A 27,897-nucleotide genomic window follows, 5' to 3' on the forward strand; every position below is an offset into this window, starting at 1 on the left:
GGATTTTGCTGACAGTCTTTTTCTGAGCCGAAAAAAAGAAACCATGAGGGGTTTATATGTCTTTGCTGAAGCACCCTTCAACATGATGCCATTTTACATATCAAAACAGCCCTTTGCATTCTGTCGTCCACATCAACCTTTCACATTTTCTAAAGCATCATCTGGCATTTATTAGGGTAATTGTGGTTGTTAGTGAGTTTGGTAATATGAAATGTTTTAGGAACAGGATGAATGTCTGTCTGGGAGGCTAGGAGATTTATAAAGAAAGACATACTTATATACATTTTTAATGTTTTAATTAAAAAGGTGCACAAAAATTAAAAGACAAGACTATGCATATAGCATCTACAGTGGTTTGTTTAATTTAGTTCTTAATTAAAAAAGAGTCATGACAGTAGATGAGGGGAGAGAGATAAAGAGAAAAATAAAAAGATTTGCAATTTACCAAAGTAGTCCAATTTAACTACCACAATCTGGGGCCTTCATGCACCCTGAGGGCCTGCGGGCAGTTCCCTTCTTTGCTTTATTGGTTCCCAGCTGGACTCAAACTGTGGATGTTGCAGTTCACGGTCAGCACCCCTAGGACACAATGTCACCACTGTTTTATTTATTTCTGATTTTCTGGATGAGAATACTGTTTATAATGTTATTTAGCTACAGCATACAGTTAATGCTGAATAGTCAAAATAGTGGAAGCTGATTTGCTGAAAATAGCACCTCTTGTAATTCAAATAAGCTTAAACCTGCTAAAAGGAGACCAGAATATTAGTAATAGTTCAATAAGGGGAACCAATTAAAAGTCTAATTTTAGTCACTTCTAAATTGTTATTTTCTATAACACATAAACAGAAGAAGCGTATACTGTTATAATACTGTAGCTTTAAATTTCCATTCATTGTATTCATAATGCATGAAGGACAAAACTGTAACAACAAAAACTAGAACAGGTTAGAATAAAGTAGCCTACTTGTTGATCAGAAAGGTCCCTAGTTATGTAATTATATCATATTACATGCTTTGACACATAAGCAGCATTTTAATGTTACAGCTGCTGGAGGTGGAGCACATATTAACTACTTTATATTGCCCACTATTGGAAAGTCTATGGTCTTTATGAATCTACAGTATTGCAGGGTATCATATTTTATAAATTAATCATATGCTTTGTTTGTTAAAAAATACATTTCCCTCTGAAATTATAGAGTAGGGCCTACAAGCATAATATTTCAATAATGAAGTAAATGTACCTCAAAAATGTACTTGAGTACTGTAGGCTTGAATTTACACCACTGAAGAAAACACAAAAAATTAGGTCACAGGTTAAAATCTGACTGTAGGAAGGAAATTATTTTCCCCTCAGGGATTTTATATTAAAGATCTTAATCAAGACATTAAATTTAATGCAGCACATTAGCCATTAACCCTTCTTTTGTTTTTTCAGTGTAATCAGCGGGACGGAGGTGGGCGGGGCTTTAGCTTTTTTTCCATTCATTGCATTCATAATGTGTGAAGGACAAAACTGGAACAACAAAAACTAGAACAGGTTAGAATAAGAACAGAATCAGCTGAGTTTCGATTAGCTTAAATAAGAGCAAGTCCCAACAAGTGTCCCTTCCATAATGCAGAAGAAGCTTATACTGTTATAATACTGTCGCTTTAAGTTTCCCAGCATATCCTTAGTTTGCCTTGATTGAAAATACCTCACATAACATGTGCTCACATTTGCATGTGGTATAAAGGATCCCAGATATATTTGACCTCCTAAAGAGAAATATGCACTTTAAGTTCTTCTTCATCTCTATGTTCCTCATCTCGCCAAGTAGGAGTTGAGGTCACAGAATCCTTCACATATTACAGTGTGTTCACCCTCGGTTTGACCTCATCAAGCTAATGAGTGGGAGCATGAGAAGAACTTAGCATCTCTCCATATGGCTTTAGATTTAGCTTTGATGTGAAAAGGTCATCTGGGAGGAAGGATATTTCTCTTTTTTTGGTCCAGCATGTGAGAAGAAGGGCGATTAGTTTCACACAGAATAGTTTTAAGACTAAACCATCATTTTCAACTGCACTTGATTGAAACGTCATCAGAACAGTGAGATAAATCAAGCATGGAGATGTGATGAGAACAGACCATAAAAACGCTGCAGCCTTTCTCTTCAGATAGTTGCCAGGCGTGACATCACTTTAAGCTGCATTTAAATCACTTTGGCGTGTTACTAGGCTACAGAAGGGTAAATTTTACCCTGCCAATAAAAGTATGTGGAGTTCATTAGTGTTGCTGCTATTGTAGAATGTGTCACATTTTAAACCACAGGGAAAGAAATGTAAAGATAAGAGCCAATAAGATACTTCCAAGGCCATTAAGCAGGCTTCATATCCTCTAAAGTTGACATGTGACCGTTGGTATATTTAGTGTGCTTTTGTCTCCTAAATTTGGAGCAGGATGCAGAATTACAGCTAAACTATTTTCGTCCATGCAAAAGAAATGAGGTGAAAGATTAATAAATTGAAAGGGTCTGACATTCTTGGACATCGCTCTCAAACTCACATTCATTAAAAACAATTTTCGCCTCACACCCACTCCCTCTGACAGCACAAAATCAACTCTGACCCACTGCTGGATCTCGCCTCAAGAAACGCCCACAGATGAACCTTTCAGCTTTCCACAATAAAACATTGGCCTTAATCTGCATTTCAGAGGAGGAATTCATGCATGGCTCCATCATGGGAATTTTCCCAGAACTATTTAAGAATAGGGCAACTACACAAGGAGACCTTACTGATAAAAGATGCATTGATGTACTCACTTACTCCCCTGTTTGAATTAAATAAATAAAAATCAAATTAAGCAAACATGCACATATAAAGTCAGTCTTAAGCAGCTACTGAACTTAATAAAGTGTAAAAGGAAGAAACTAGTTGTGTCAGGTGTTCATAAATTCCCACCGTGAGAACATATTTCAGTTTATTTGCCTGCTTTTAATTTCATCTGTGCTCTTTGTAAGGGATATGCATTTTATGTGAATTCATCACATGTGAAACTCCACTTCACACACAGTAAGGGACGTGTGGCAAACATAACATGAAACATGAAGAATTAGCATTAGCATAGTAGTTTTTACACGTACGGGGAATTTGTTTTGGAGATAAGGTGCTACACGTAGACAAACAAAGACAAACATACAGTTGACATAAATGAATGTAGAAATATATAAATATGGGATAGATTGACAAAATATAAAATATAGAAGAATAACAATTAACAACAGACAACAAATATGTTCAATATACCGGGTATGTACAATGATGTGAAATTAAATAATATTTACATGAGCAAAGATATACAGTATTTGAGAGGGAAGGGGGGAGTGTCAGTGAGGGACCCGGCCTTGATGAGGCTATAATGAGGCTATAACTGCAGAAGGGTAGAAGCTGTTTTTGTGAGAGAGGTTTTGGTCCTGATGGACCGCAGCCTCCTGCCAGAGGGGAGTGACTGAAAATGTTTGTGACCTTGATGGGAGGGGTCAGCTGCAATCTACCAAGAAACCAATGTCTTACTTTCAGTGGTGGGGATGTATCCATATATCCTTCCAAAATACTATGCTATGAAAACAATGTCAATCTATTAATATTTTACGAATTCATCATATGTTTTGTATCTGTAAAATCTTAATTTATAAATTAAGTAACTACACCTGTCAAATAAATATATAGATAAAATATACTGCTCTGTTTAAATGATCTGTTACGTAAGTACAAATCCTACATTTAGGATTTCACTCCAGAAAACACAAAAGTATTGAATACAAAATGTAATATTAAAGTAAAAGTAGCCTACTTGTTGATCAGAAAGGTCCCTAGTTATATAATTATATCATATTACATGCTTTGACACATATGCAGCATTTTAATGTTACAGCTGCTGGAGGTGGAGCACATATTAACTACTTTATATTGCCCACTATTGGAAAATCTATGGTCTTTATGAATCTACAGTATTGCAGGGTATCATATTTTATAAATTAATCATATGCTTTGTTTGTTAAAAAATACAATATTTCCCTCTGAAATTATAGAGTAGGGCCTACAAGCATAATATTTCAATAATGAAGTAAATGTACCTCAAAAATGTACTTGAGTAGCCTAAGTAGGCTTGAATATACACCACTGAAGAAAACACAAAAAATTAGGGCACAGGTTAAAATCTGACTGTTGGAAGGAAATTATTTTCCCCTCAGGGATTTTATATTAAAGATCTTAATCAAGACATTAAATTTAATGCAGCACATTAGCCATTAACCCTTCTTTTGTTTTTTCAGTGTAATTAGCGGGACGGAGGTGGGCGGGGCTACAATTACAAGCCAGGTCGCGATTGGCTGAGAGCAGAGGCGCACGTGCTCCTGCTCTGCGCCTGGTGCCTGGGCGTTTAGAGCCGCACAACAAGCGCGAGCCACAGAGTAGCAACAACATCCGAAGCGTCATTGTCCTTCCAGCGGTCCAGTAGTCACTTTAACTAAGGAACTACAGCCATCCAACGACTGATAAAAACAGCAGCTATGAAGGAGCAGACACGTATTTTCCTCTGGCTGCAACTTTTCACAGCTTGTCTGGTGTTTGGAGTGAACGGTAAGTTGCATCTTTGTTCTTGTTTATACAGTTCAAAGCACCGCCGTTAACGGATCGTTTACTGTTTCAGTTGAGTTGGGCTGTAACTGTTAACGTTAAAGTTGCCCTCTCTCCGTACGAGTCATTTTCTCTCTCCGTTTTTAAAGGTACTCAGAGGAAATGTAGTTTTTAATTTACTGGATACTTTGGTGAGTTGTTTTTGTGTGTTCGGTAGTATGTGATGATTTAATCTCAGCCTGGCACAAGTGGCACCGTCAATTCATCACCAAAGTAACTGAGCAGTGTTGAAGTTCAAGCGATACTCGAATAAGTGGAAAGGACGTGTGGGAATGTGAGAAGTGAGACATTGTTTGGCTCTGGAAGCTGCAAGACTAGACGGTTGTATATTCAGAGACATTTCATATTTTTTAGAAATCAAAAAATAATTTAGAATTGATGGCAACTGCATGTTTTTTTTTCTCAAAGTTTGTAGGCCAGGCTGAGGCACCCATGTCTGAATGTATAGTTACAGAAATAACACCTTAGGGCAATTTTTATGTGGAGACTGCCCCTTTTAAGGAGCAGGCTGCCTATTATACTTGCCCAGTGTTAAACTCATGCCATTGGCGCTTTGCTTTGTTTGCATTCCCATGCATCAAACACATTTAGGCCGATGGACAAAGTGTGAAATGGCCTGATTCTCCTGCCTTCATTTTCTGGCCACAGACCAGGCAACACATGTCACAGAAGTGTTTCTCTTGGTGTTGATGTATTTTCCAAATGTAAAAATGTTCCTCTTCTCTTTAGGGCTTTTTGCACATTGACAAAGGGCAAAATTTATGACTTGGGTTGGTACTGCATGGCATACACACTTTTTTATTGTCAGGTGAAACATTTGGACTTATGACTTTTTTTTAGTTGACAGTCCAGCCTTTGACATTTCCTTCCTCAGGGATCAATGCTTACTATCAGAGGTCAGGTATATTTTCTGTCCTTCGTAGATTTATTTGAAAATGTGCAAGGAAGTCTACTGTGAAATAGTTAACTAAAGAACAATGGAGATCATATTACATAAAATATGTGATTAAAGTAGTCCTGACATGGGCTCAAAATAATCGTATTGAACCTGAATGTATCACTGAACCTGCTTATGAAACATTTTTACATAATTTATTTTTAGAAATGTAGCCCTTGTTAAATTGCTATAGTTGACAAAACCATAAATATTACATTTCACTGCTGTGCACATGCTTTCCAGTTCTTGTGTTGATCCACTATGTTGACAAACACACTGCAGGCTGCAGAGGCAAGCATGTGATTTTATTAGGGGATACCAGGAGATTTATCCAATTAGGAGATTAACGCAGGTATTTAACTTCAAACCAGATAATAGATCCAGCATTTTTGTCTAGGTCAGCCAGAGTTGACGACTACGACCCAAAAGCTATTCCGCTCAGCTGAGATTTGCACTGCATTTCCATTCCTTGTACTGTTACATCCTTATATACCCGTCCGTGACAGACTGGCTGCAAAATGTTTCCTGATGCATCACTCTCATAAATGTTTGATACCCTTTGTTTGAATTGAAGTTAAAAAATATGCAGCTTGAATCCCAGCATGTTTGTTCCTGGATGCTTAGGGACAGGACAGCTGTGGAGAATAGGTGTGGTTGCACTGAATGTTGAGTCACTTTTCCAGATTCAGCCGCCAACACAGACATACCAGTGAACTTCCACCCACAACAGTGCTCACTAAGACCTTTGCTGTCAGGGAGTGCGGTGCTGGGGGGACTTGTTGCTGCTGTGTAATGCAAAATGTTTACAGGGCAGAATAAGAGCTGAGGAGAGAAGATTTTTCCCCCCTGTATTTTACCTGAATAGGCTTAATTCAGCAGGGTGTAGCTCACTTGTCCGTTCTGTTTGCTGCTGAAGGGAGAGAAGTGGAAAATGGTGTTCTGTGTCAGGGCTGAGGCAGTCTTTTCTCACAACAAGACCACTTAGGGCAGCGATTGAACCAGGGCTAAATATAGCCCGACGCTGGGCCAATGGCATCGCAGGAGTGTGTGTATGTGTATAATTTGTGGCTGTGCAGGTGCATATGAACACTTTTCATTTGAAATTGGTACAAATGTACTTGTGGGTGTAATTGCCCATATATCAGGCAGTTATTGGACTTCACTAGGAATTTTATTTCTTACTGACAAATTTCTCCCTCCTTACCAGTTGCACTGCATTAGTCAAATACAGTGACTTTTATTGAGGGCTGTTTGATGGAGGAATTATACATTTGGTAAATTCTTCCTGCCCTTTTCTGCTGCCTACAGTATTTCTTCTAACTAATAAGGTTTCCCTTACTGAACAGGTGCCGTGGCTCAGTCTGCATTACAAAATTCATTATTCTGTGTATCAATAAAGAATTTTGGAATTTCTATGATGATAATAAGATTCTCGATAACAGTGAATACAACAGTTTTGTTGAGGTTCAAGAGTGCTATAATTGGGGATAAAATTAGATTAGATATTGAATATTGGCACAGTGTAATCTACACACACAAACTCAAACAAAAGAGTGGATTGGAGCTCAAACAATTAGTTGATTTATCAATGGTTAGTTGTAGTAGTACTTAAACCTGGAGTTTCTTGTGTCAGTAAGTGTGAATCTGCCTGTATTGAGTCTTCCTCTAGGCTGCTGTCATCTTCAGCACTGATTACTTCATTATTACTTCCCCCAACAAATCCCTTGGGACAGAACAGACTCTCCTTTTTTTTCTTCTTCCATTTGAATTTTGAATAGCCTGCTTAATCAATGTTTCATTGCAAAATGGGGTATCTTCAAATTTGGGCCACTTTATTAATGTCTGTCGGCCCAGTTTCCAATCTGCCATGTTTAATATTTTACACGCTGTCATGTGAGCTTCAACAATGAGCCAAGGACAAAGTTGGCAGTACTTGAATCCAAAAACGAGAAATGTGAATAAGACAACTGACAACCCCACTGATAATTAGGTACAATCCAATTCAGTATAGATTGCTGCTGAGTTCCTATTCCAGGCTCTATTTCAGTTACAGTACTTCAGAAATAAGCTTGTCGTTTTGTTGGTAGTGCGTGACACTTGTGTGTATTTTTAGTGGCTGGCCCTTGTTTTTTTATTTTTTTGGAGCAGCAGATGGCTGCGTTGAACTGGGGTAGCACTTGCCGATTACAGAAAGCTTACCTGCAACTGGAGTCCTGCTGATCTTAATATTTGAAAAGGTTATTTGGGGACGTGGCCATGATAAATCCACTTCCTGTTACACAGGTTCAGGTTCCCTTCTCCTTACGTCTCTAGCACTCAGTAGTGCAGTTTGGCATTGGCAGGTCATCAGAGTAAATGGGCACTCTACAGGTCTCAAGCCTTCTTATTATGCTCCAGCATATCCTTAACGGTTTTAAGAAGGACTTGACGTGTGTGTGTGTGTGTGTGTGTGTGTGTGTGTGTGTGTGTGTGTGTGTGTGTGTGTGACGCAGGCCTCCCTCCTTTGCTTTCTGGAACACCGAGTTCCCACACTTGCCTGCCAGCCTATATGCCCAAGCGTACCAGTGTGTGCGTGACTGAGCAGAGCGTTTACTCTTTTCAAGCCTCAGGACACATTAAATATGAGCACTGACGTAACCACACACACACACATATATATATTCACATGTTCATTCACATGTATCCTCTCCAGTGCATTTGTCAGCCCCTAGTTAACCAGCAGGTATGGAGGTCTTGAGTCATCACAGCTTTGACTTTATAAGTTCATTTCAAACAAGCATGCCTCTTTCTGCAGTTCCGTTTTAATTGGCTAGTTCCTTCAAATCCCTCCTAAACTGTCTAAGTGTATACATTTTTGTTATCTTTGAGAACTCGAGAGTAATTCAGATGGAAGAGATTTTAGCCGGTTGCTGCGCTCTGTGTGTATTTTCCAAACACAGCAAATGGCATTCTTTGTCAGTGAACCCTCTCTTAAACACAGCAGCACCCAGAAATGATTTTGTTTCACATAAAACTGAATAAGGCTACCTGCTCACTCATGTCAAGACGATTTGGCTCCAAAGTGCTATTTTATCTCCATAACCAGTTGCTGTTTCTCTTATAGGCTTCAGTGAGTGTCCTCAAAGAGTGCACCCCCACCTGGCTTCATCCTCAGCCATGGCGCAGAGCCCTTAAATTACTTCTTAGACCATGTTACCATTCAGTCCCTGAGGTGTTTTACCCTCAGTTGTGACATCTGCTTAGCCTTGTAAAAGGGTAATGTTTCCTTTTGGTCCATTCACCTGGGCTCTGATATGGTCAGAGGTCAAGTGTGTTGACTCAGACCTCGGGTTGATCCTCTCAGTAGCAGCCGATTACCTGATAGCAACTCCTCCTTCTGTGAAGCTCATATAGGAAACATGTGCGCCATGTGCTGTGTTGACGCTCATTTGTTTCCCAGAAGTATACACAAGACTTGTCATGGTCACTCATGCCAAACCCAGCCTCCCATGCAGCAAAGCTTTCTTAGCCAAGTTGTGAGTGGTAAAATCTATGTACAGGAACAAAAAGGTTTAAACAATTAGGTCAGTACAAGCTTGCTTTATTGGCAGAGCTGTATGCACATCAAGTAGTTGCCGTCATCACACCATAACAGATACTAACGAGATACTAAAAAACGTAAATTCAATGTGTTAACTGACTTTTTTTGAGATATTTGATATCTTATGATTGGTTTGCATTAAAACTGTTGCTACATGCACTGACATGATGCACAACGCGAGCTGTGTCCTTATATCTGAGGCTCAAGCTTTTGCAGAATCACATACAGCTTCTTCTCGTTGTTGGGTGTCATTGTGGAGTAAATCATTATGTGATCCTGGCTCTAACTGCTCTGTGTTTTTTGGTCTGGTATTTGAACCTCATTCTTGGGCTGAGGCATCATGGGAAAGGCACAGACCATGACTCATAAGGAGTGAGAAAAGCAAAATGCCCTCTGGAAATGGCTTGTCCTGCCAAACACAACTCTGCATACCTTCCTAATCTGTCACTGTGGCTAGGACAATGTGGGGCGCCATGTTGTGTACTTTTAGCACTGGTATAATTTTGACAAATGTGTTTTTACTGTATTATTAAATGCTGCAAAATAGATGAGTGTTTGTGGCTGTATGCTCGGATGACTCATAAATGTCTTTAGTGGTTTTCGCAATTTATTAGAGAGAATATCAGTGTGTTTATAAACATAATGAAAATAATTGACATTGTTTTGAGAGTTCAACCTATGTTTACAGGTCCAGACAACAGGTCAAGATAACATGAACTTTTTATTGTGGTTTTTAAAAAAAAAAAAAAAAGGATTTATGAATCACTTCTTAAGCAACAACAGTTATTATAGAAGTCAGTGAGACCTCAAGACAATAGGATAGCTGATGGATAACTGATTAGTGGTTATTAAATATACATACCTGAAAATTCTGTTGTCTCCAAAACACAATAGTAGGTGAATGGATTTTAGTGAGTGCTGCTCACAGCATTTAAAAGAGGCATTTGAGAAATTCTACTGCAACATTTCTGTTTCTGTCAACAGTTTTCATGGGGACAGTCAGTGTTGTGAGTAGAGTAGTAATGAAAACTGAGTAACAGAGTGACTGATTCTGGAGAAAGATGTCACTGAAAATGTGATTTTTTTTTTTTTAATGCGGTGAGCACCACAAACATCTCATAACTTTAGTACATAAACCAAAGTCTGTGCAAGGTTAGATATCAGTAGAGGTTAGTGAGGAAATCACTTAAATCATGTCTTTAACCTGTGGTGTGTCAGTTCGAATGTTACAAAGCTTGTTTTTCCCGCAATGATTTCTCAATAAACTAAACTGAAGCTACAGCCAAAGATTTCCTATGTAATATAAACCCATGCTTATCTGAAACTGCATTTGTGTGTCAGCCGTTAATGGAGATAATGGGAAAGAACAAATCTCTGGTTTCCTCTGAATCAGAAGCGCAGCTTACAGTTGATGTGGGGTGGAAATCAAATAACAAACAACTGCATACTTTCTGTAATTGGTTAAATTCAAGGTCATTTTTTGTTTTGAGTGTGTCCCATAACCCTTGTGCAAAGTGAAAACTTTTTAAATCCCATCTTATTTCAAATATACTGCGTAAAGTTGGAATAGGGGGGAAAATAAACTCTTTTCATTCCCATGTAATTTCATACAGACATGGTTTTTACAGACAGTGGCCTCACTTCGGGCATTTTCAAGGAGGATCTGGTGGTTTGACCACTGTCTCTTGGCTGACCAGCTTGACTAATACATCACAAATTGTATTTCCTCAATAAACCCATGCAAGCTTCCGGCTAAATTACCCTTCAGTCATGGCAGACCACAAGCAACATTTACAGAGACGGCTGGATGAAGTGGGGTGTCTGTCTAATCTCTCCTTTATTTGTATCTTAAAAGTTGTGATTTTAGTCAGCTAATTAGATCAGATTGTTCTATGTTTTTGGAAAGTCATTTATCCAACATTGTTATTTCTCAGCACTAAGGAGGTTTCCTGTGGGGAGCTGTCTGCCAGTGTAGGAAGGGAGGTTATGTTCCTTCCCAAAGATAAACAGGCAACAACCTTTGGATAAGGATGTGTTGGCTGTGCCAGCCCAGCTTGTTTCAAAATATGAGATGTGAAAGCGCTTGAAGGCCATGACATTGGATACAGCACTGATAAGACTAGACAGCCATGGGAAGTGCAGTTCAGTGGATAAACAGCCAAACAGGATGTTGGCAAAGGATCTCTGTCTTTCTCATGCTCCCTTCTTTCTCAGTGAATATGACGCGTGTCTACCCTACATCTCCTCGATTGCTAATGGATATTAAATGGAATACATCAGAGCTTAAAAAGAACTGGAATGTGTTCATCTCTAATAGCCTGCTTTATTTTTTAATCCGGAAGACCAACTAGTTACATTTTCAACAGTGCTGATGAACTGTTGGCCAGAGTTTCGCACTGGATAAACTACTCACAGTGCTCTTATCTTTGAGTGCTTTGAGAACAAGAAAATGTGTGTGACGTGTGGGGTAAGAAAGCACAGTTGGAGGTGTCTTCAAAATGCCGTTTTCAGCCACATCCTCTGTGAATTATACCCTCAGCAGGTCTAAAATGTATTTTTTCTTTGCTGTAGAAGTCTAAAAAAATATTTATCTGTCCCAAAAAGTCTGCTTCGTTTGAGGTAGGAAGAGGTACCCTGCTGAAACTCTGAAAAAATAGGGCCAGAGCTTCTGTTTAGCCTGTATCGCAGACACTGTGGTACTTAAACCATCAATTTCACACTTGGGGTCCAACCTCAATTTCCTTAACAATTATCCAAATGATAAGCGTTAACTTAGGAAAGCATTCTCTGTCTTTGTGGGTGTTAAAAGGCTCACAATTATTTACTTCCTCCATATTATAAGTGTCTAAACAGGGTATAATTGAAACATTCACTTCCAAAATGCTATGTGGTGTGTCTATATTGAGAAAAATACTGGTTCATTGCCCAATATGGTGTGTGTGTGTGTGTGTGTGTGTGTGTGTGTGTGTGTGTGTGTGTGTGTGTGTGTGTGTGTGTGTGTGTGTGTGTGTGTGTGTGTGTGTGTGTGTGTGTGTGTGTGTGTGTGTGTGTATATACATACACCAGATGCTAAAATTCTGTCATTTTATACTAGGCTTCCTTACTCATGTATCATACTTAATTTCCAATTTGTAAACAATGTTGTCATAGTTTACAAAGGGCAGAAATCTCTTTTTGGAGTAAAACTGTCTCTGACTGTAAATCATAGCTTGTCCAGTTGTCATGCTTTTGAAAACCACTACACGCCTCTTGATTCCTTTTTTTCCCCAGCCCACTGCAAGCTGACATGTATTTCCCTTGTGCCCCGAGAGCTGCTAGATTGTCAGGTTCAGGCCAGGCATCTGTGATACTGGTGGAAGCATCCAGTGTTTGTGTCGTGTTTACAGTGTAGTGATGGCTTACTCAGCTGTTCAGACCATCACACCCAACCGACAGCGAGCTGTTTACTCTTTATCTAGCAGCACAACAAGGGAATGTAGTGGAAAACGTAATATGGGAGAAAACATGAATTTTCTACTCTCTCAGAACATGTTTTGCTCTTTCATGCTTAAAAATGTGAACTGGAAATATAAAAACTGGTTTCAATGCTAAAAACTGCACAAGGAACAAAAATGGATTAAATACAGTACAAACATGCATAATGCCAAAACTACTCACAAGTCACAGCTGCCACAGTATCTGATTTTCCTCTTAGTGTCCTGAAATATGGGCCTGGAAATATCAGATGCTCGACAGGAAATGCTGAGCTGTCAAGCATTTATGAATGTGAAATGAAGGGTACACACAGCTGGATCTGGACACAGGATTCACAACCAGTTTTATAGTATGCTCATTTCAGCAATTGAATTTGCCACGTTACACATTTGAATGAAAGCTGGAAAAATAGGTTGTGGACACAATAATTCAGAATCATTCTGTCATGTAAATGAGGTACTTTATGTATTTGTAAGATTCATGAGGTTTTGCGAATTGAAAACAAGGATTGTTTTTCATCAGATTAATTTATTTTAACTTAGCGGAATATACGTTTGTATTCATTTAAAAAAAATGTTTTCTGTTGTGTACTGTAGGAGTCAACTTGTCACTACCCCCTCCCCCTCTCTCCAGGTGATCACTGCAAGGTGAACATGTGCAGTAATGGTGGAACCTGTGTGACCGGGACAGGAGCTCCGTTCATCTGCATCTGTCCTGATGGCTTCTCTGGAGAAACTTGCAATGAGACGGAGACTGGTAAGCAATGCTTCTGAGATCGAAATTAGTTGGATTTATTTTACCCCTATTTGCTGGATAGACAATGACAATACAGACAAATTAATTACTTACTGGTGCTTACTATGCTGTTAAATAGTGATAGCAGATTGATAAAACATACAACAATTACATGGGTCAGCCCTATCCTTCACCCCATCCCAACTGATCAACCTTTGTTAAACTTGGCTCTCTTCCCCTTCCTCTTCGGTTTCTTTCTTCTTGTCCAAAAGGGCCCTGCAACCCAAATCCATGCAAGAATGATGCCATCTGCGAGGTGACAGGCCAATCCCGCCGAGGTGACGTCTTCAGCGAGTACGTTTGCAAGTGCCAGCCGGGTTTCGACGGAGTCCACTGCCAGAACAGTAAGTCTAATTAAAAGTTTTCAGTGTATTTACATTTTGGTAGGCCATTTTCCAGGTCATAAGGCACTACTGTAGTGTAATAAAAACATGAAAGAATCCCACAACAGCATTGCAAAATGTTAAGATCGTAGGGATGTCTTAGGTGCCAACAAGACATCACTTGGAGTCATTTAATTTTTAATGAAAGTGTACACACAGTTGTTTGTTGAGGTATTGAAAACAAAATTATTAATCCCAATCCTTAGTCCGCCATTTGTGTATCTAATTGCTATAGTACATGCTCACTATTTCCAGCTGCAGCAGCACACTAAATGAAAAGCTTCACTGATGCTAATATGCTACTATTCTTGTTTTGCCTACTGTAAATATAATGTACATACAACAAATTGGCAAGACTAATGATGGCTGTTTATCCGTCTAACCTGACACACTAACATGGAGACAGCTGCTGTGTGTGTTGGCCACCAGACAGGCAGCTGTCATCCTTATGGGAGCTTCATTCACACGTCACTCAGACCAGGTTGGTTCAATCAGGGTCAGCCTAAGAGAGAGAGGCAACGGTGGGAACATGTGCTGCGCTCCTCCAACTCCAGCCCAGCACACAGAGACAGATGGCTACTGTTTGCTCAAGAAGGCGGCAGAATAACAGTGGCCAAGTGTTCACAAAGAAGTAATTTAGCAGGAATCAAGTGGGACTTTTAGGAAAAGCCTATTTGTATTTTGTGTTTGATCATGTATGCCTTTTTTATCCTAGGTGTCGAAGGGGCAGATTTAAGTTCACGAAAAGGTAACAGGGGAAATGGGCCTCGAGGAGATAAAGCTGTGTGATTGTGTATTTGTGTTTTGCGCTGTGGTCTCTTCCCCTTCTTGGATCCAGGTGCTCTCTGTTCTCTTGGTTGCATGTGGAGGCTGAGAAATAATAACACACACACACACAGCATGCACATACATACACACACACTCACAGACAGGGAACCGCTGAGTTCAGCACTATCTCTCCTTGTTTCTGAGTCAAGGCCAGCAGGAAAACCGGCAGTGAGATCATGTCAGCATTAGATACGCCGCCTTTTTATCAGTTCACCTATTCTGACAGGAAGATGTCCTTTCATACTAAAAGATGCGTCGTTCATCTCCCTCGTGTTTGTTGTTAACATCTAGAAGTTAACATCTATTTTAATCTAGGATTCCCCAGCCCATATTTATGCTCCAAACATTCCCATTTGACTAGTTATATTGACAAGTTATCTGTTAGTGTTTTCTTTTATCCCTGACAACCACAAATCACAGCTCATCAAAATCCATATATGTCCTTTGGCAGGTACTTTTAGCTTAGCTGAATAAAAGCCCTCAGGCTTTTACACTAATTAGATAATGCCTCAAGGATAATCATGAGGATGATTTATTTGACTGTGTTGGTTTATGAAAACCCCTCTGAGGACTGCTGGGTTAGGGAGGTGCCCCCCCCCCCATTCACAGCTACTGATGACTGTGTTGTGACAGTTTAACTGCTCTCTAATGAGTGTGTGTGTGTAGGGGGTGAGGTTCATGGCAGCCAGCTCCTATGGTTTGTGTGAAACAGAGAGGGAGACGGGCTATAGAAAACCAGTGACCGTGGTGAACCTGGGGAGGCGTAGTGTAGTTAAACATTTATTTAAACATAACTAGCATCTTCACACTCACTTCACACATGAATATGCATACTGAGGAAGACAATTTGGGGTAGAAATTTATTAAAAAGTTCAGAAATGTCACCACAGTCTTCTCACTGGTAAACTGTAAAGATGTATGTACAGGAGCCTGTGACTGGAGGTAGAACTGGTTTTTGATCAGCCAGACAGATCCTAACAAGTAGGTGTTGGCAAACTGGAGCCAGCTGTAGAATACTGTATGTCATTCTCACACAAACCATTGCATGTACACAACTATAAATAGAAAAATGCAACAGTAAAGTGAAGTGAAAGGTTGATTCATTGGAAATAGAACAGAAGGTAGAAAAAATCATCATCCTCTCCTTCAAGGCCTACTTTCAGTCATGGGAAAGAAGTGAAAAACAAAGGACAAATTTGTTGGTTATTTTGTAGTTGCAGTATATTTCATTGCTGAATAAATGTCTCCTTAAAAAAGAAACAGATTAAGGGAGCAAGAAAATCTCTACTGGAAAAAGCTTAATCACGTGTGCGCTGCACATCCCACATGAACAACCACACACAGCTCATGATCTCATATACAGACTGTTTAGCATACACATACACACATGGTTCATCCCTCGTGCCAGTCTAGCCAACAGAAAGTGGCGGTCCACGCTGAGCGCTAGCAACGTCAGTGCTGCTACTGTTGCCGGGCGGAAAAGTGAACATGGAGGCGGAACAGTGAATTAAGTCTGCCCTCCTGACAATGTCACACTCACTACTCAGGTCTGACTACAGCACTTTTGACTGTCCTGTCAAATTGGCCAAAAAGCTTGCATGTGTGTCTGTCTGTCTGAAGTATGGAGATGCAGAGAGAGAGAGAAAGAGAGAGATGTCAATAGCTGTCTACTTTGGGCCAAGGCAGATGGATGGAAACAGTGAGGAAAGGAGGAGTCTTTTTCTTGCTTACTGTTTCTAAATCCCAGATTTTCATAACAGATCAACGCAGTTTATGTGCTTCTTGGAAGTTCCTAAAGAGGGTTTGGATGTGTGTGCTACTCTTTTAGTTGTTTCGGGAGAGTTTTCAGCTCCTCCCAGGATGTGGTAGTGTGGGCAGACTGGGCTCTATGTCCCCTGTGGAGGTGTGTGTGTGTGTGTGTGTGTGTGTGTGTGTGTGTGAGATAGTGCTGTCATGGATCATACTAAACCTGGGATGCATTTTCTGCTCAACTATTGTCTGCATTAAACAAGTTAGGATTGTATTAAATCCCCCAAGCGGCTTATCTGAAACCACAACATGATCTTAAGCAACAGAAGCAGCTGCTTGGTGTTTTGACTGGTTAGGCTGAACCTTCACAGGTAAACATTGTGAAAACAACAACAGACTTATATGGGTTGTAATAACAATTAAGCACAGAGAGAGCTCTCATAAATATGAAACCAATATATCTGAGCTGACAGATCTCTTCTTTTTAACTGTTGAAATGGAAATTAAATATGTCAAGTTAATAATTGAGCCATGTTTAGTTGGTTTGAACAATCTTACTGTAAAAAGCAAAGATTTACAGTAAACCCATTTATCCTGAATTTAGTTAATTCACATCTGTAACTCCTCTTCTGTTGACCACTAAGCAGTTGGGGGTTCAGCGCCTTGTTTGAGATCCTTTTAGAGACTATAACAACCAGGCCATAATGTGGTGTTGAATAACTCTACTTCCATCGGTGGAAATCCATCATTTAGAGCTCACTTTAATTAATTTTAGCCACAAGGACATAAAGTCATGGCTTTGTCAGTTTGATGACACGATGTTCTTAAAGCTCCCTCTGTATATTTGTTAAATAGGAAAAAGTGAAATTAATGAATATATACAATCTAGCATACATGCATACATGTAGGGTATCTGAATGTACTGTAGCAAATATAAATTCTGAGTTAAGGTCAGATGATCTTACAACAACAATAATAATAAATAATAACACTAGATATGAAAATGCTGCAGACAGCGCAGTTTTAAGAGCCACAGATATCATTTACCAGCGCACAGGATCTGATGTCACCATCATTCAGAGTGAGTGCTTAGAAATACAGATTTAAATAAAATGCTCTGTAATTTACTTTATGACATCATAAATTTCATTTCAGAGCTCTGCATCCCTCCAGTGGAGAGTGGCACCTTGGCAGAGATTCAGAGCTATTTTGGGTGCTGCTTGTGCTACTTGGTATACGGCAGCCAGTCCACACAGTACACAGCAAATTACACATCTGGAAACCTTTTAGCCTTTTTTAAATTTAATATTGCCACTGGTTTTATCTGGTGACCAAAATGCCTTTAGAGCACCCCCCTTGGTCGCTGTACCATGGCAACGGCGAGAGTGGTGCTTAAAAATATGTGATTTCCCTATTTGATGTTGCCATTGGTCGAAAGAAAAGACTTAACATTTCTTTTCTAAGTGTTGATGTTCATAACAAGTTTACCATACATTTTGCATTTTAATACAATACATTTGTGGGGACAAAGGATTCTTAACTAACCTTTCTTTAACTGCTCACAAAGTTAATGCTTTCTGGCTTTGAAGGGATGTGTTGTCAAACCATAAACATCACAGGTGGTTTACTTTTAAAACTTGGTTTGAGTACCTTGCTGGTTGAGGCCTTATAATGTGAGAATTTTACTAATTGTACAACACCATCCACTCATCTTGTGCAGCCACACAAAAGAGGTGCAAACCTTGGCTGTACCTTTTTATAGGCCCAAATCTTACTGGTTGCAGCACAGATCCTGGACGTAGATGGCTGTTCTGATCACCACATGCACTGCCAGCTGACCTTGGCTTTGCATCGATTGGGGTCAGATTTCAAACAAGCTGCATGAGATACGTATTGGTTTTTGCTTCATTCTGGGACGGATATTGATGTTCTAAATATTGTGGTATCGTGCTGTTTCTGTTATAAGCTATAGAGTTTGTTGGATACAAGCCGCGGAGTGGTCATCTGTTTAGCACATGCTCTGCACCCCAAAATCTATCCAGTTTATATGTATAGTGTGCTTTTACACTGAATAATCTCTAAGTCATGTTATGGTTTAATCAAAACACCATGAGTGTGTACATTTCAAGCATGCATAGCCCCATTAATAAGCAAACCTACAGGCCTTTGCAGTCATAGTGCATCCACCGCTACCTGTGTCAGTGATGCTGTGTGTTCCTCAGGCTCCTCCCTAAATGGATTAGACTCAGGAGCTGACCAGGCTGTATGATTCTTCTGGTGTCCAATCCTCTTACTGGAGAGAGAGCCACCAGCTTACACATGGCGCACCAGTTTCCCTCAGATTGTCATCAATTACAGATGTAGGTCTGTGGGTTGTAGAGGCAGAGAGGTGAGGAACACGTTGGTTGTTGGTACCTGACATCATGAAGTGTGTCAACATTTTGTCTAGTCAGACTCTTAAGGGCTGAAGTTATAAGAAGTTATAAATGCTTTAGAAACCTGCTCAAATACTAAAAACTAGTTGTGTTCTTAAATGTGTCCCCCATGCAGCAGATAAATCTTTTCATCCATCTTCATGAAATAGCTGTCTGATTTTAAATTATGTTTACAAGAGTAACAGTAATCCATAACTGACCTAACCAAATGGATTCTACACATTCTGCTTTTGTTATAGTTTGTAACTGCATTTTATTTGACTGTTAACACTTAGTATCCTAATGTAAAATACTTACAGAGTTAGCAGTCACCTATTGACTTGTTCCAAGATAATAAATTGTTCAAACAGCTTATTTACAAATTGTAGAGTGCTTGATGTTTAAAATCAGCTGCTTCTAGAAATAGTCTATTTTTATGTGATTTAGTGTGAGCTACTCCCAGTACCAGAAGTGTCATGGCTGTCTACCTCGCTATCCAGAGTTTGTAGATGCACATTTCAAAATTACTGTATTCCTTGTGTGACTGTGTGAAAATGAATGTTTTGACATGGAGCTATTTATGGAAAGCGCATGTGGGTAGGGAGATGCTGTCATGTGTGTTTTTGTATATAGAAACATAACATCAGTGTCCATGGGTTTGCGTGCATTTTCGTCCATAATAACAACCATAAATAAAGATTCAAGCTTCAGAGTCAATGAAATCACCCTGTTGGTGTTCAGTCTATGTAACCAGCTAAATGTGTGTGTTGTTCGTTTGCAGATGTTTTCAATATAGAGCGTGTTCAAAGCCGGTTTAGTCACACTGACAGTTCTTGTGGGCAAGAGATAAAAAGGAGTTTGAGTTTTATTCTGCTGATTTGTTCCTCTCCCTGACTCATCTAGTACAGACTTTGAGCTGGGACAGATAGTTTAGGGCGACATCAAGAGGCAGTACGAAGAATTACAAGGAAATCAAAAACAAATTGCCTTGAAATGGCCCTTAAGATACTCAACTTCATTGAAAGCTGCATGTATCGTGAAGTTTGGGGCACTCACTCAGCTAAACACATTTAATCCTTTTCATTGTATACTCAACACCCTGACCCCATGACTTCCTGTTGCAGCTGGTTCTTTTATACCAGACATCTTGATCTAGGCTACATTTACTGTCTAATGATAATCAATAAGCTCCTCTCTCTAGCTGTCTCTATGCTACAACTCCAGTCCTGTTGGCATGGCTTCAACTAACCTCAGTGTGAAGCAGTATATCAAACCCTATCTCTTAAGCATGAAATGTGATCTTCACTCACACTTTTAACTAACTTTAATCTGCTTTCAGACTGGCAGATAACAGTTGACCAGTAGGCTGTTTATGTTTGACTACAGTGAGTGACTGTGATTTATCTCTCTGTAGATGTGAATGACTGTGCCGGCCAGCCATGTGAAAATGGTGGCACCTGCAGGGACCTGGACGGAGATTTCAAGTGCCACTGCCCGTCCCCTTATGTGGGTAAACATTGCCAACTGCGTAAGTGTGACCAGTAAACACTCCTAGATGGATGGATAAAATGAGGTCATGTCCCAAATACTGTCACTCTGATCACTATAACACATTTTACTAGGTATAAGTTGTGTTTGAAGTATGCAAATCGCACACATACAGGCACACTCAATCCATATGTAATGGTGAGCTATTGCCAGTGTTATAGTAATATATTAATTCAAGGAAGTGAAATTGGGAAGGCAGCCAAGCTGCTGCATTTTGGGATGATCAATAGGCAGCGTATAGAGAGCCTGCCAAATGAGGAATCAATACTTTATTCAATTAAGCTGATTCAAAGCTCTGCATCCTTAATTACATAACGATTTACACAGCTCACTGAAGGTTTAGCACAGGTATGGCTGAACATGTATTAGATCTTCTCCTCTCTGACTATGTGAACATATACTCTGACATTTCTATTTGTTATAAGTATCAGTCCTTCTCATTGAGCACTAAATTTTAAGCATTGGAAAAAATATTATATTAATATATATACGTAAGCCTTTAATCAGGTTTCTGAAAGGATATTGTGTGCCAAATTGGCATTAGGGCCACAGTGGGAAATCTTATGCTGAAATCTGGATCTGTCCCCCCACCTCTACCCTACAGGCTGTATTTCTCTGCTTGGCATGGAGGGAGGGGGCATCGCTGAGTCTCAGATCTCAGTCTCATCAGTCCGTTACAGCATGCTGGGCTTGCAGCGCTGGGGACCCGAGCTCTCCCGCCTTCACAACAAGGGACTGGTTAACGCCTGGAGCGCCGCTGCACATGACAAGAACCCATGGATAGAGGTGAGATCAGGCACAACAATATTATAAGACATGTAGATTGTTATATAGTGCATAGATTGATTGTATGTTAGACACATGGCAGGCTAGAAATACCTTTTTTGCAAATACTTAATTATATTAATATCATATACCTATATTTCATAATTAATTATAATTAATAATAATAATAATAATTAATGTCAGTTCTCTTTCTACAATTTCAGATCAACTTGCAAAGAAAGATGCGCTTTACAGGTATTGTGACGCAGGGTGCCAGTCGCATGGGAACAGCTGAATTCATCAAGGCCTTCAAGGTGGCCTCCAGTTTGGACGGCAAGACCTACACCTTGTACAGAACAGAAGGGGAGAGAAAGGACCATGTAAGGAGACACAACTCTGCAAAAAAGCGTGCACTATAGTCCTCATGTCTGTTTTTTAATGTATTTTTCTTTTGGCCATATTGAAAGATGTGCAAGTCAAGACACTGCACATCAAACTCAATACACATGATGTCACAGTTTCTAGAAGATAGAAAAGAACCACTAGGGGGAGCAGTGACAAATCATCAGTACACAACACAAAAAACATTTTACTGTAACTTTACTGTGACACTTCTGCCAATAATACCATAAGTAATGAGGAATAGAAATAAGTTATGTTAGTGTTATTTTTAAACTTTAAAAGGAACAAGTGAGTTTTTATCATTTATGTTTCATAATTTTTATGTTCTACAAATGGAGTTTAAGTTTGCTTGAACAAGCAACAAAGATGATTTTTTTCAGGGGATGCTTCACATTATTTTTTAGTTTTATTGCTATTTCTTAAGAATACATGAATCTACTTAACAACTGCCAATAAAGAAGAATTAATCAATGTCACTCATTAGAAAAATAACAAATTCACAGCACACTTGACACAGTTTGCTAACTCATCCTTTCTTTGTAGGTATTTGTTGGAAATGTGGACAACGACAGCACCAAGACCAACCTGTTTGACCCCCCAATCATTGCCCAGTACATCCGCATTGTTCCTGTGGTGTGTCGCAAGGCCTGCACCCTGCGCATGGAGCTGGTGGGCTGTGAGCTCAACGGTCAGCTCACACAGAAAACATGCACTTGCTGCACTTACATCCACACACTGTTGGTGTTCAGCATACTGATGTTTGTTAGTTTCTGAAACAAGCTTTTCACATCTTAAATCATTCAAACTCCATGTGGAAGTAATTGGGTTTTTTTTAAACAGGCATTTAGCTTGTTTCCTCACTAATTATTTTCAGCCCTGTACTAAGTGATTGATCATATTTTAAAGGATGTTACTTAGAAGACTGCAGCTTTGAACACAGATGTGTATATATCAAAAACATATGATCACATTTTACTATAGTAATACTGTGCAAGCATACTGAACATTAGCTAATGCTAATGATTCAGAGATTTTTTTACTGCAGAGATTGGTTGGTCATATTCATCATCTAAAAATGGTCACGCCAGCAGGCAAATGTAATACTTCTTTTAAGTCTTCTGTATCACAACCAATTTCCGCTCATCTTGCTGTTCCTTTAATGTAAAGTCAGTGTGGTTCTTTGGATCTTGCTGTCCTCATTACAGTGTTGAATATTCCTCTCTCTTCATGATTGCCTCATTTATCAGATCAGTGTCTGTTCTCTTCAGTTGTGCTTCCCAGTTTGTGCATGGCAGAGGACCAAAAGGACCAAAACTCATGCACGATGGCTGTGACCTCATGGCAGAATGAGGTGATCCCAAAATTTTGTTTTGTTTTGGGATCACCTCATTCTACCATGAGGTCACAGCCATCGTGCATGAGTTTTGGTCCTTTTTTAAACAATGCAATGCGTTTTCCTTGCTTAAAGTATATTTGCTTTAATTCAAAATACTTTCACTGCACTGAATGACTGGTCTGATTCTGGTAAAAGTATGTTGAAAATGAGAAGGGATGCAGCTACATGACAGCAACAATGCACTGAAATTTGAAAATCTTTCATGCATCTTCGACCCTCTGTTCATCTGACCTGCATGCCCAGCTGCTTCACTAACCAACCCTCATAAAAAGTCTGTTACAGCTTTGATAGCTTGTACAATGAGCTCTATAAGTTTGTTTTTACTTCAGGATTGGCAATTTTCCCATTTGGTACATGTGAAATGATACAGAAAGTATGAGAAACTGCAAACATCTAGAGGATCACTGTATAACTTATAACTGTATAAATTATGTGGTTGTGATCAACTTGAGCCACCGATGGTAGAAACGAATAGTTGAAAACTCCACCATGTGAGCTCAGATGAGCCTAAAGCTGCTCATTTATGGCTTCAAGTTCACCTGTATTCTATATCTCTGTACACTACATCTGCTGCTATTGTCCTCCACATCACTCATCATCTGTTTGCCGCTGTACATCACTGGCTGGCCTGGGCTGCTTCCTGTCCGTCCTCTGTCTATCATACTTTCTTTCTCTCTCTTTCCGTTCCTCTTTTTTTCTGTCTCTTCCTTCGTCTCTTTGCCTGGTCTCACTTCCACAGTGTATTCAAACACTTCAGGTTGTTCAGAGCCGATGGGCATGAAGTCCCGGTTGGTGTCTAACCGGCAGATCACGGCCTCCAGCACCTTCCGCACCTGGGGCATCGAAGCCTTCGCCTGGCACCCTCACTACGCCCGGCTGGACAAACAGGGCAAGACCAACGCCTGGACTGCCGCCAACAACAACCAATCTGAGTGGTTGCAGGTAGGAGAGGAGGACAGGACAGAGCTGCACATTGTTTCTTAGTTTGCCTATTGCTGCGTTTATAAAATAAGCTGTTTCTGTGTCCTCAGGTGGACCTGCAGTCGCCCAAGAAGATCACAGGAATCATCACACAGGGGGCCAAAGACTTTGGCTCCATCCAGTTTATCACAGCCTTCAAAGTGGCTCACAGTGATGATGGACAGTCCTGGACCATCGTGAAGGACGAGACTACAAAGACAGACAAGGTCAGTCCAGCTGTGGCCAGAAACACGTTTGCAAATAATAAGTTAAATAATGGGAAAAACCTGGTTACTGTAAAAATGTAAAATACATTTGTAAATTTAAAATACATTACATTTGTAAATGTAAAATACATTATTCAGATAATAAAACTTCAGCTGATAGGGGGAAAAAAATAAATATAATTGTACTTTAAATAATAATAATAATCACCATTTGGGATTTTCTGGAAAAAGTAAAGAATACAGGCCTTTTGAGAGTGTTGTTTGTGTGACCAAGTACAAAAACTTACACTTGTGTCTGATTACTCATCTACACACCTGGAACCAATTATGTTGACACTGGATTTAATTAGTATTCTGTATGCACTCTGTGTGCACCAAACTACATCGATGAAACCTTCACAATTAAAATGTTTTTTAAAAATGTCATTACAAAATGGTTATTTTGATTGGGTGCCGTTCTCTGTCCAGATCTTCCCAGGCAACAGCGACAACAACGTTCACAAAAAGAACATCTTTGAGCCCCCGTTCTACGGCCGATATGTCCGCATCCTGCCGTGGGAGTGGCACGAGCGCATCACCCTGCGAATGGAGCTTCTGGGCTGTGACGAGTAGTGCCGCCCTGGACCTGCCCAACCTCCCCTCCTTCGCCTCCTTTCTCTACCTCCTCCCCCTTCCCTCCCTCCCTTCTCTCCTCCTGAGCCACACCTGCACTGCCTTGCTCTCAGCCCTAGGGGGCAGCAAACACCAGAGAGGAGCACCACCACCTCCAACCAGGAGATGTTACCCTTAACCTACTGTTACCAGGACCCTGATTTGAGTTTAGCTCCGTTTTGTTCATTTCCTTAATAGATAACTTGTCTTTTCCACCTGAACCAAATCTGTGTTCATTTCAAGAAACAACTGTATATCTTCTTTGTTCCTGAGCAGAGCTGGGGTCAGATTTTATCCCACCTACTGGAAAAATCAGGTGGTGACTTCCTCATTCCTGTATCAGAGGTCAGGGGTAATGGGACTGCTGCTGTATCAGTTGGTGCTGCCTAGACTCTGATCCTAGATCAGTCCTACCTGGAACATTGAACCCTCAAGACCCACGGCTGGTGATGTACATAAGCTCTTGCACACTTCATATTACCGAACACTTCACCTACCCCCGAGACACACGGAATATATAGTATCTTCAGAGGATACACTGACAATTAAGGGGGATTATTTTTCTTTACCAAAAAGTGAATCTGCAAATCTGATCAATAAATTGGCTCTAAATCTGGTTAGAAACATGCTGGTTACTGTTTAGTTGTAAAAACTAGCAACTAACTAAGTAGTTTAAAACCAATTTACAAGCAACTTTGCCATATTTTTGTCTTTGTTGAGCAAAAATAAGAGACTGAAAATCTCAAGGTTTCCCACGGTGTGTTCCTCAGTATTCCTAGTATTTCTCTGCAGTGGTTTGGGCAGTAAAATCCTCAGCTCATGTTTCCCACAGGGCATTTGTTTGAACTGCTTTAGAGGGTTAACATCCAAGGTGAAAACATAGTATTGACTCTTTTAAAACATTTACGTGTAGCAGCCAATAACAGAAGAGCAATCATCCCACTATTTACACAAATTCTAACATGTTCGCGAAAAAATACATTCAAACTTTTACCAAGCTCCATCCATGAAGAAGGCAGAAAAATAATTGTGCAGGATTCTCTGTTGAAAATAAACTGAAAACATATATCAACAAGATTTAAACCGTAAGACCTTAAATCTTTGTCAGAACGAAATAATACTCAAACATGTTAAATCTCTGTCTTTGTGGGACATAATCACTCCGTGTACCACCACAGTCCATCACTTCAGCAGCCAAACAGATGTGATCTCAAAGGCAGAGGAGACACCATCACTGCTTTTATAAACAAAGGAGAGTTTGAGATCATTGTTCAGTGAAAGAGAAGACATACTTTAATGCTCCTGAGAAAATTAATAATAGCCGTCGACTGAGAATTACACGTATTGTGACATGTTTAGCCAAAAAAAGACATCTTCCTCAAGAACTCTTGAAGAACTTTTGAAGTCTTACATTATTCACTCAGAAAATGATTTGGCAGTAATTTTTTAGTTGCTTGCTTACAATTTTTTTGTACTTTTTTTTCATGTGACTGTTACATATGTTATTCCAGTATTCCTATGTTATTGGCTGCTACAGCAGATGTTTATCAAGTTTGGTTTATTATGGTCAATTATGGTCATTTTATAGTCTCGTCTTTAACAGGTTGAAGTAGAATGATTCGGGAAAGAAGCACGTGTAGAGATTTCTCTCACTGTGATTCTCAGAACCACTTCAGATCTGGACACCTTTTTATTCTAGACAGGACTCTTGGAACGATAGACAGAAATCAGTGTATTAAACATCACAATAGTGTTTTGCTGCGATGACAATATCATTAATTCATAATAATAATAATAATCATTAATAAATCATTAATTATTCAAGAATTGCATTTATTACTAATTGGTTAGCATAAACAAAGATTAACAGTAGTGTAGAGGCTGCAAGTTAGAAATTTGTGATGGATGTTATCATCTCAGGTCCTAATGTACAGGAAATGCTACTGAAACTACTAATTCACTCACTCACTCAGCTGTGCTTCTAGTTGTGTTCACACAGTTTCTCTTTTTGTACTTTGATGTTTGTGTTTTGATATTTGAAAAATCAAAAAAACATACAAAAAAAAAAAACAAGAATAAAAACCCAGTATGGTGTGTTGAAGAACAAATGGTAAAAATATTCATAACTACATGCAGAAGTAAAAAAAGAAAAAGACAATATACCCGCAGTTCAGTTCCTTTGTTGGATTAAACTAATCTTTGAAAGTCTGGGGTCCCTTTTGATTATTTAGTGTTAAAATGTGACATGAAGTACTTTTGTACTGAGATCTGAGATATTAGTAGATGTTAATGTTTGCTGCAGACTATCTATTTTGGGTCCAACATTATGCCTCCAATTCAAAGCTGAGGCCTCGCTGATAAGACTGTAAGAGAGGAACCAAATTAAAACAGATTTTTACGGTGCACATGTGACACGACCCACCATATCATCAGCTTCTGCCGCCCCCGTCACAGTATTCTAAACCTTTCCACCCCATGAATTATGAATTATGGGCTTGTGCAATATTATACTGTGTTAGTTTTGATAACAATGAATATTAATTCAAGATCCTTTAAAAATGCATGAGGGGACAGCAGTGCCATTGAGAGGTTGAGGATGGATGTTGGTGTCAAACACTGTACAATATTTATTATTGTAGCAGACGATTCCATAAAACAGTCACGCTTGTTATCCACGTCTGCATGCATTTTATTGACTCGTGTTACTCAGTGTAAATTCAACCAATTTGAATTTATTGGTGACATAGTTTGATTTTTTTTTTTTTTTTTTTTTCTCTAGCTGTTCATCAACATTCAAAGTGATATAGATATATTGTTCCCCCGCTGTTCAGGTTTTCTATGGTTGATCAAAACAATTGATGACATTGATGTGTTTTTATGGTATTATGAGTTAATTTCTTGCTATACTGATGTTGACCTCCATAGAATTTAAACTAGATTTGAAGTTGTTGGTTTTTTTATTCCAGTATTGTGTTTCTAAGAGGATTCCTTTATGTTTGGCCTTTGTATCTTAAAATGAAGAATAAATAATTTAAAAAACAGACATTTTCATCGACTCTAAATGGTTTGAATAGCACAGCAATAGTTTTTACTTCTGTCTATCAC

At 39.4% G+C, this 27,897-nt stretch overlaps 1 protein-coding gene across 4 annotated transcripts; it reads left to right on the forward strand.

The window, feature by feature from the left end:
• Positions 1–4,441: 4,441 nt before the first annotated feature.
• mfge8b (milk fat globule EGF and factor V/VIII domain containing b) lies at positions 4,442–27,835 on the forward strand. 4 transcript variants are annotated; one of them, XM_038705420.1, is made up of 11 exons: positions 4,442–4,626; positions 13,308–13,430; positions 13,682–13,813; positions 14,568–14,600; positions 20,258–20,371; positions 20,996–21,177; positions 21,381–21,536; positions 22,102–22,246; positions 23,694–23,896; positions 23,986–24,141; positions 24,610–27,835. In XM_038705420.1, exons 1-11 carry the CDS (start codon positions 4,557–4,559, stop codon positions 24,751–24,753), a joined length of 1,458 nt encoding a protein of 485 aa, XP_038561348.1. In that variant the 5' UTR covers positions 4,442–4,556; the 3' UTR covers positions 24,754–27,835. The 4 variants fall into 4 exon arrangements, with proteins under 4 accessions (XP_038561348.1, XP_038561350.1, XP_038561349.1 ...); XM_038705421.1 differs by having other exon boundaries at positions 4,443–4,626; positions 23,712–23,896; XM_038705422.1 differs by lacking the exon at positions 14,568–14,600.
• Positions 27,836–27,897: the final 62 nt, after the last annotated feature.

Source organism: Micropterus salmoides, unplaced genomic scaffold (genome assembly GCF_014851395.1).
Source record: "Micropterus salmoides isolate LMB-PRFRI ecotype aquatic unplaced genomic scaffold, ASM1485139v1 Ms_hic_scaffold_8, whole genome shotgun sequence".
Taxonomy (NCBI): domain Eukaryota; kingdom Metazoa; phylum Chordata; class Actinopteri; order Centrarchiformes; family Centrarchidae; genus Micropterus; species Micropterus salmoides.

What these genes read in the sequence shown, in the direction of transcription:
- mfge8b (XM_038705420.1), top strand. Translation starts at nt 4,557, where the DNA reads ATGAAGGAGCAGACACGTATTTTCCTCTGGCTGCAACTTTTCACAGCT. An exon ending in TTGCAATGAGACGGAGACTG is followed by an intron (nt 13,431 to 13,681) that starts GTAAGCAATGCT and finishes CTTGTCCAAAAG; the next exon opens with GGCCCTGCAACCCAAATCCA. An exon ending in AGACTACAAAGACAGACAAG is followed by an intron (nt 24,142 to 24,609) that starts GTCAGTCCAGCT and finishes TTCTCTGTCCAG; the next exon opens with ATCTTCCCAGGCAACAGCGA.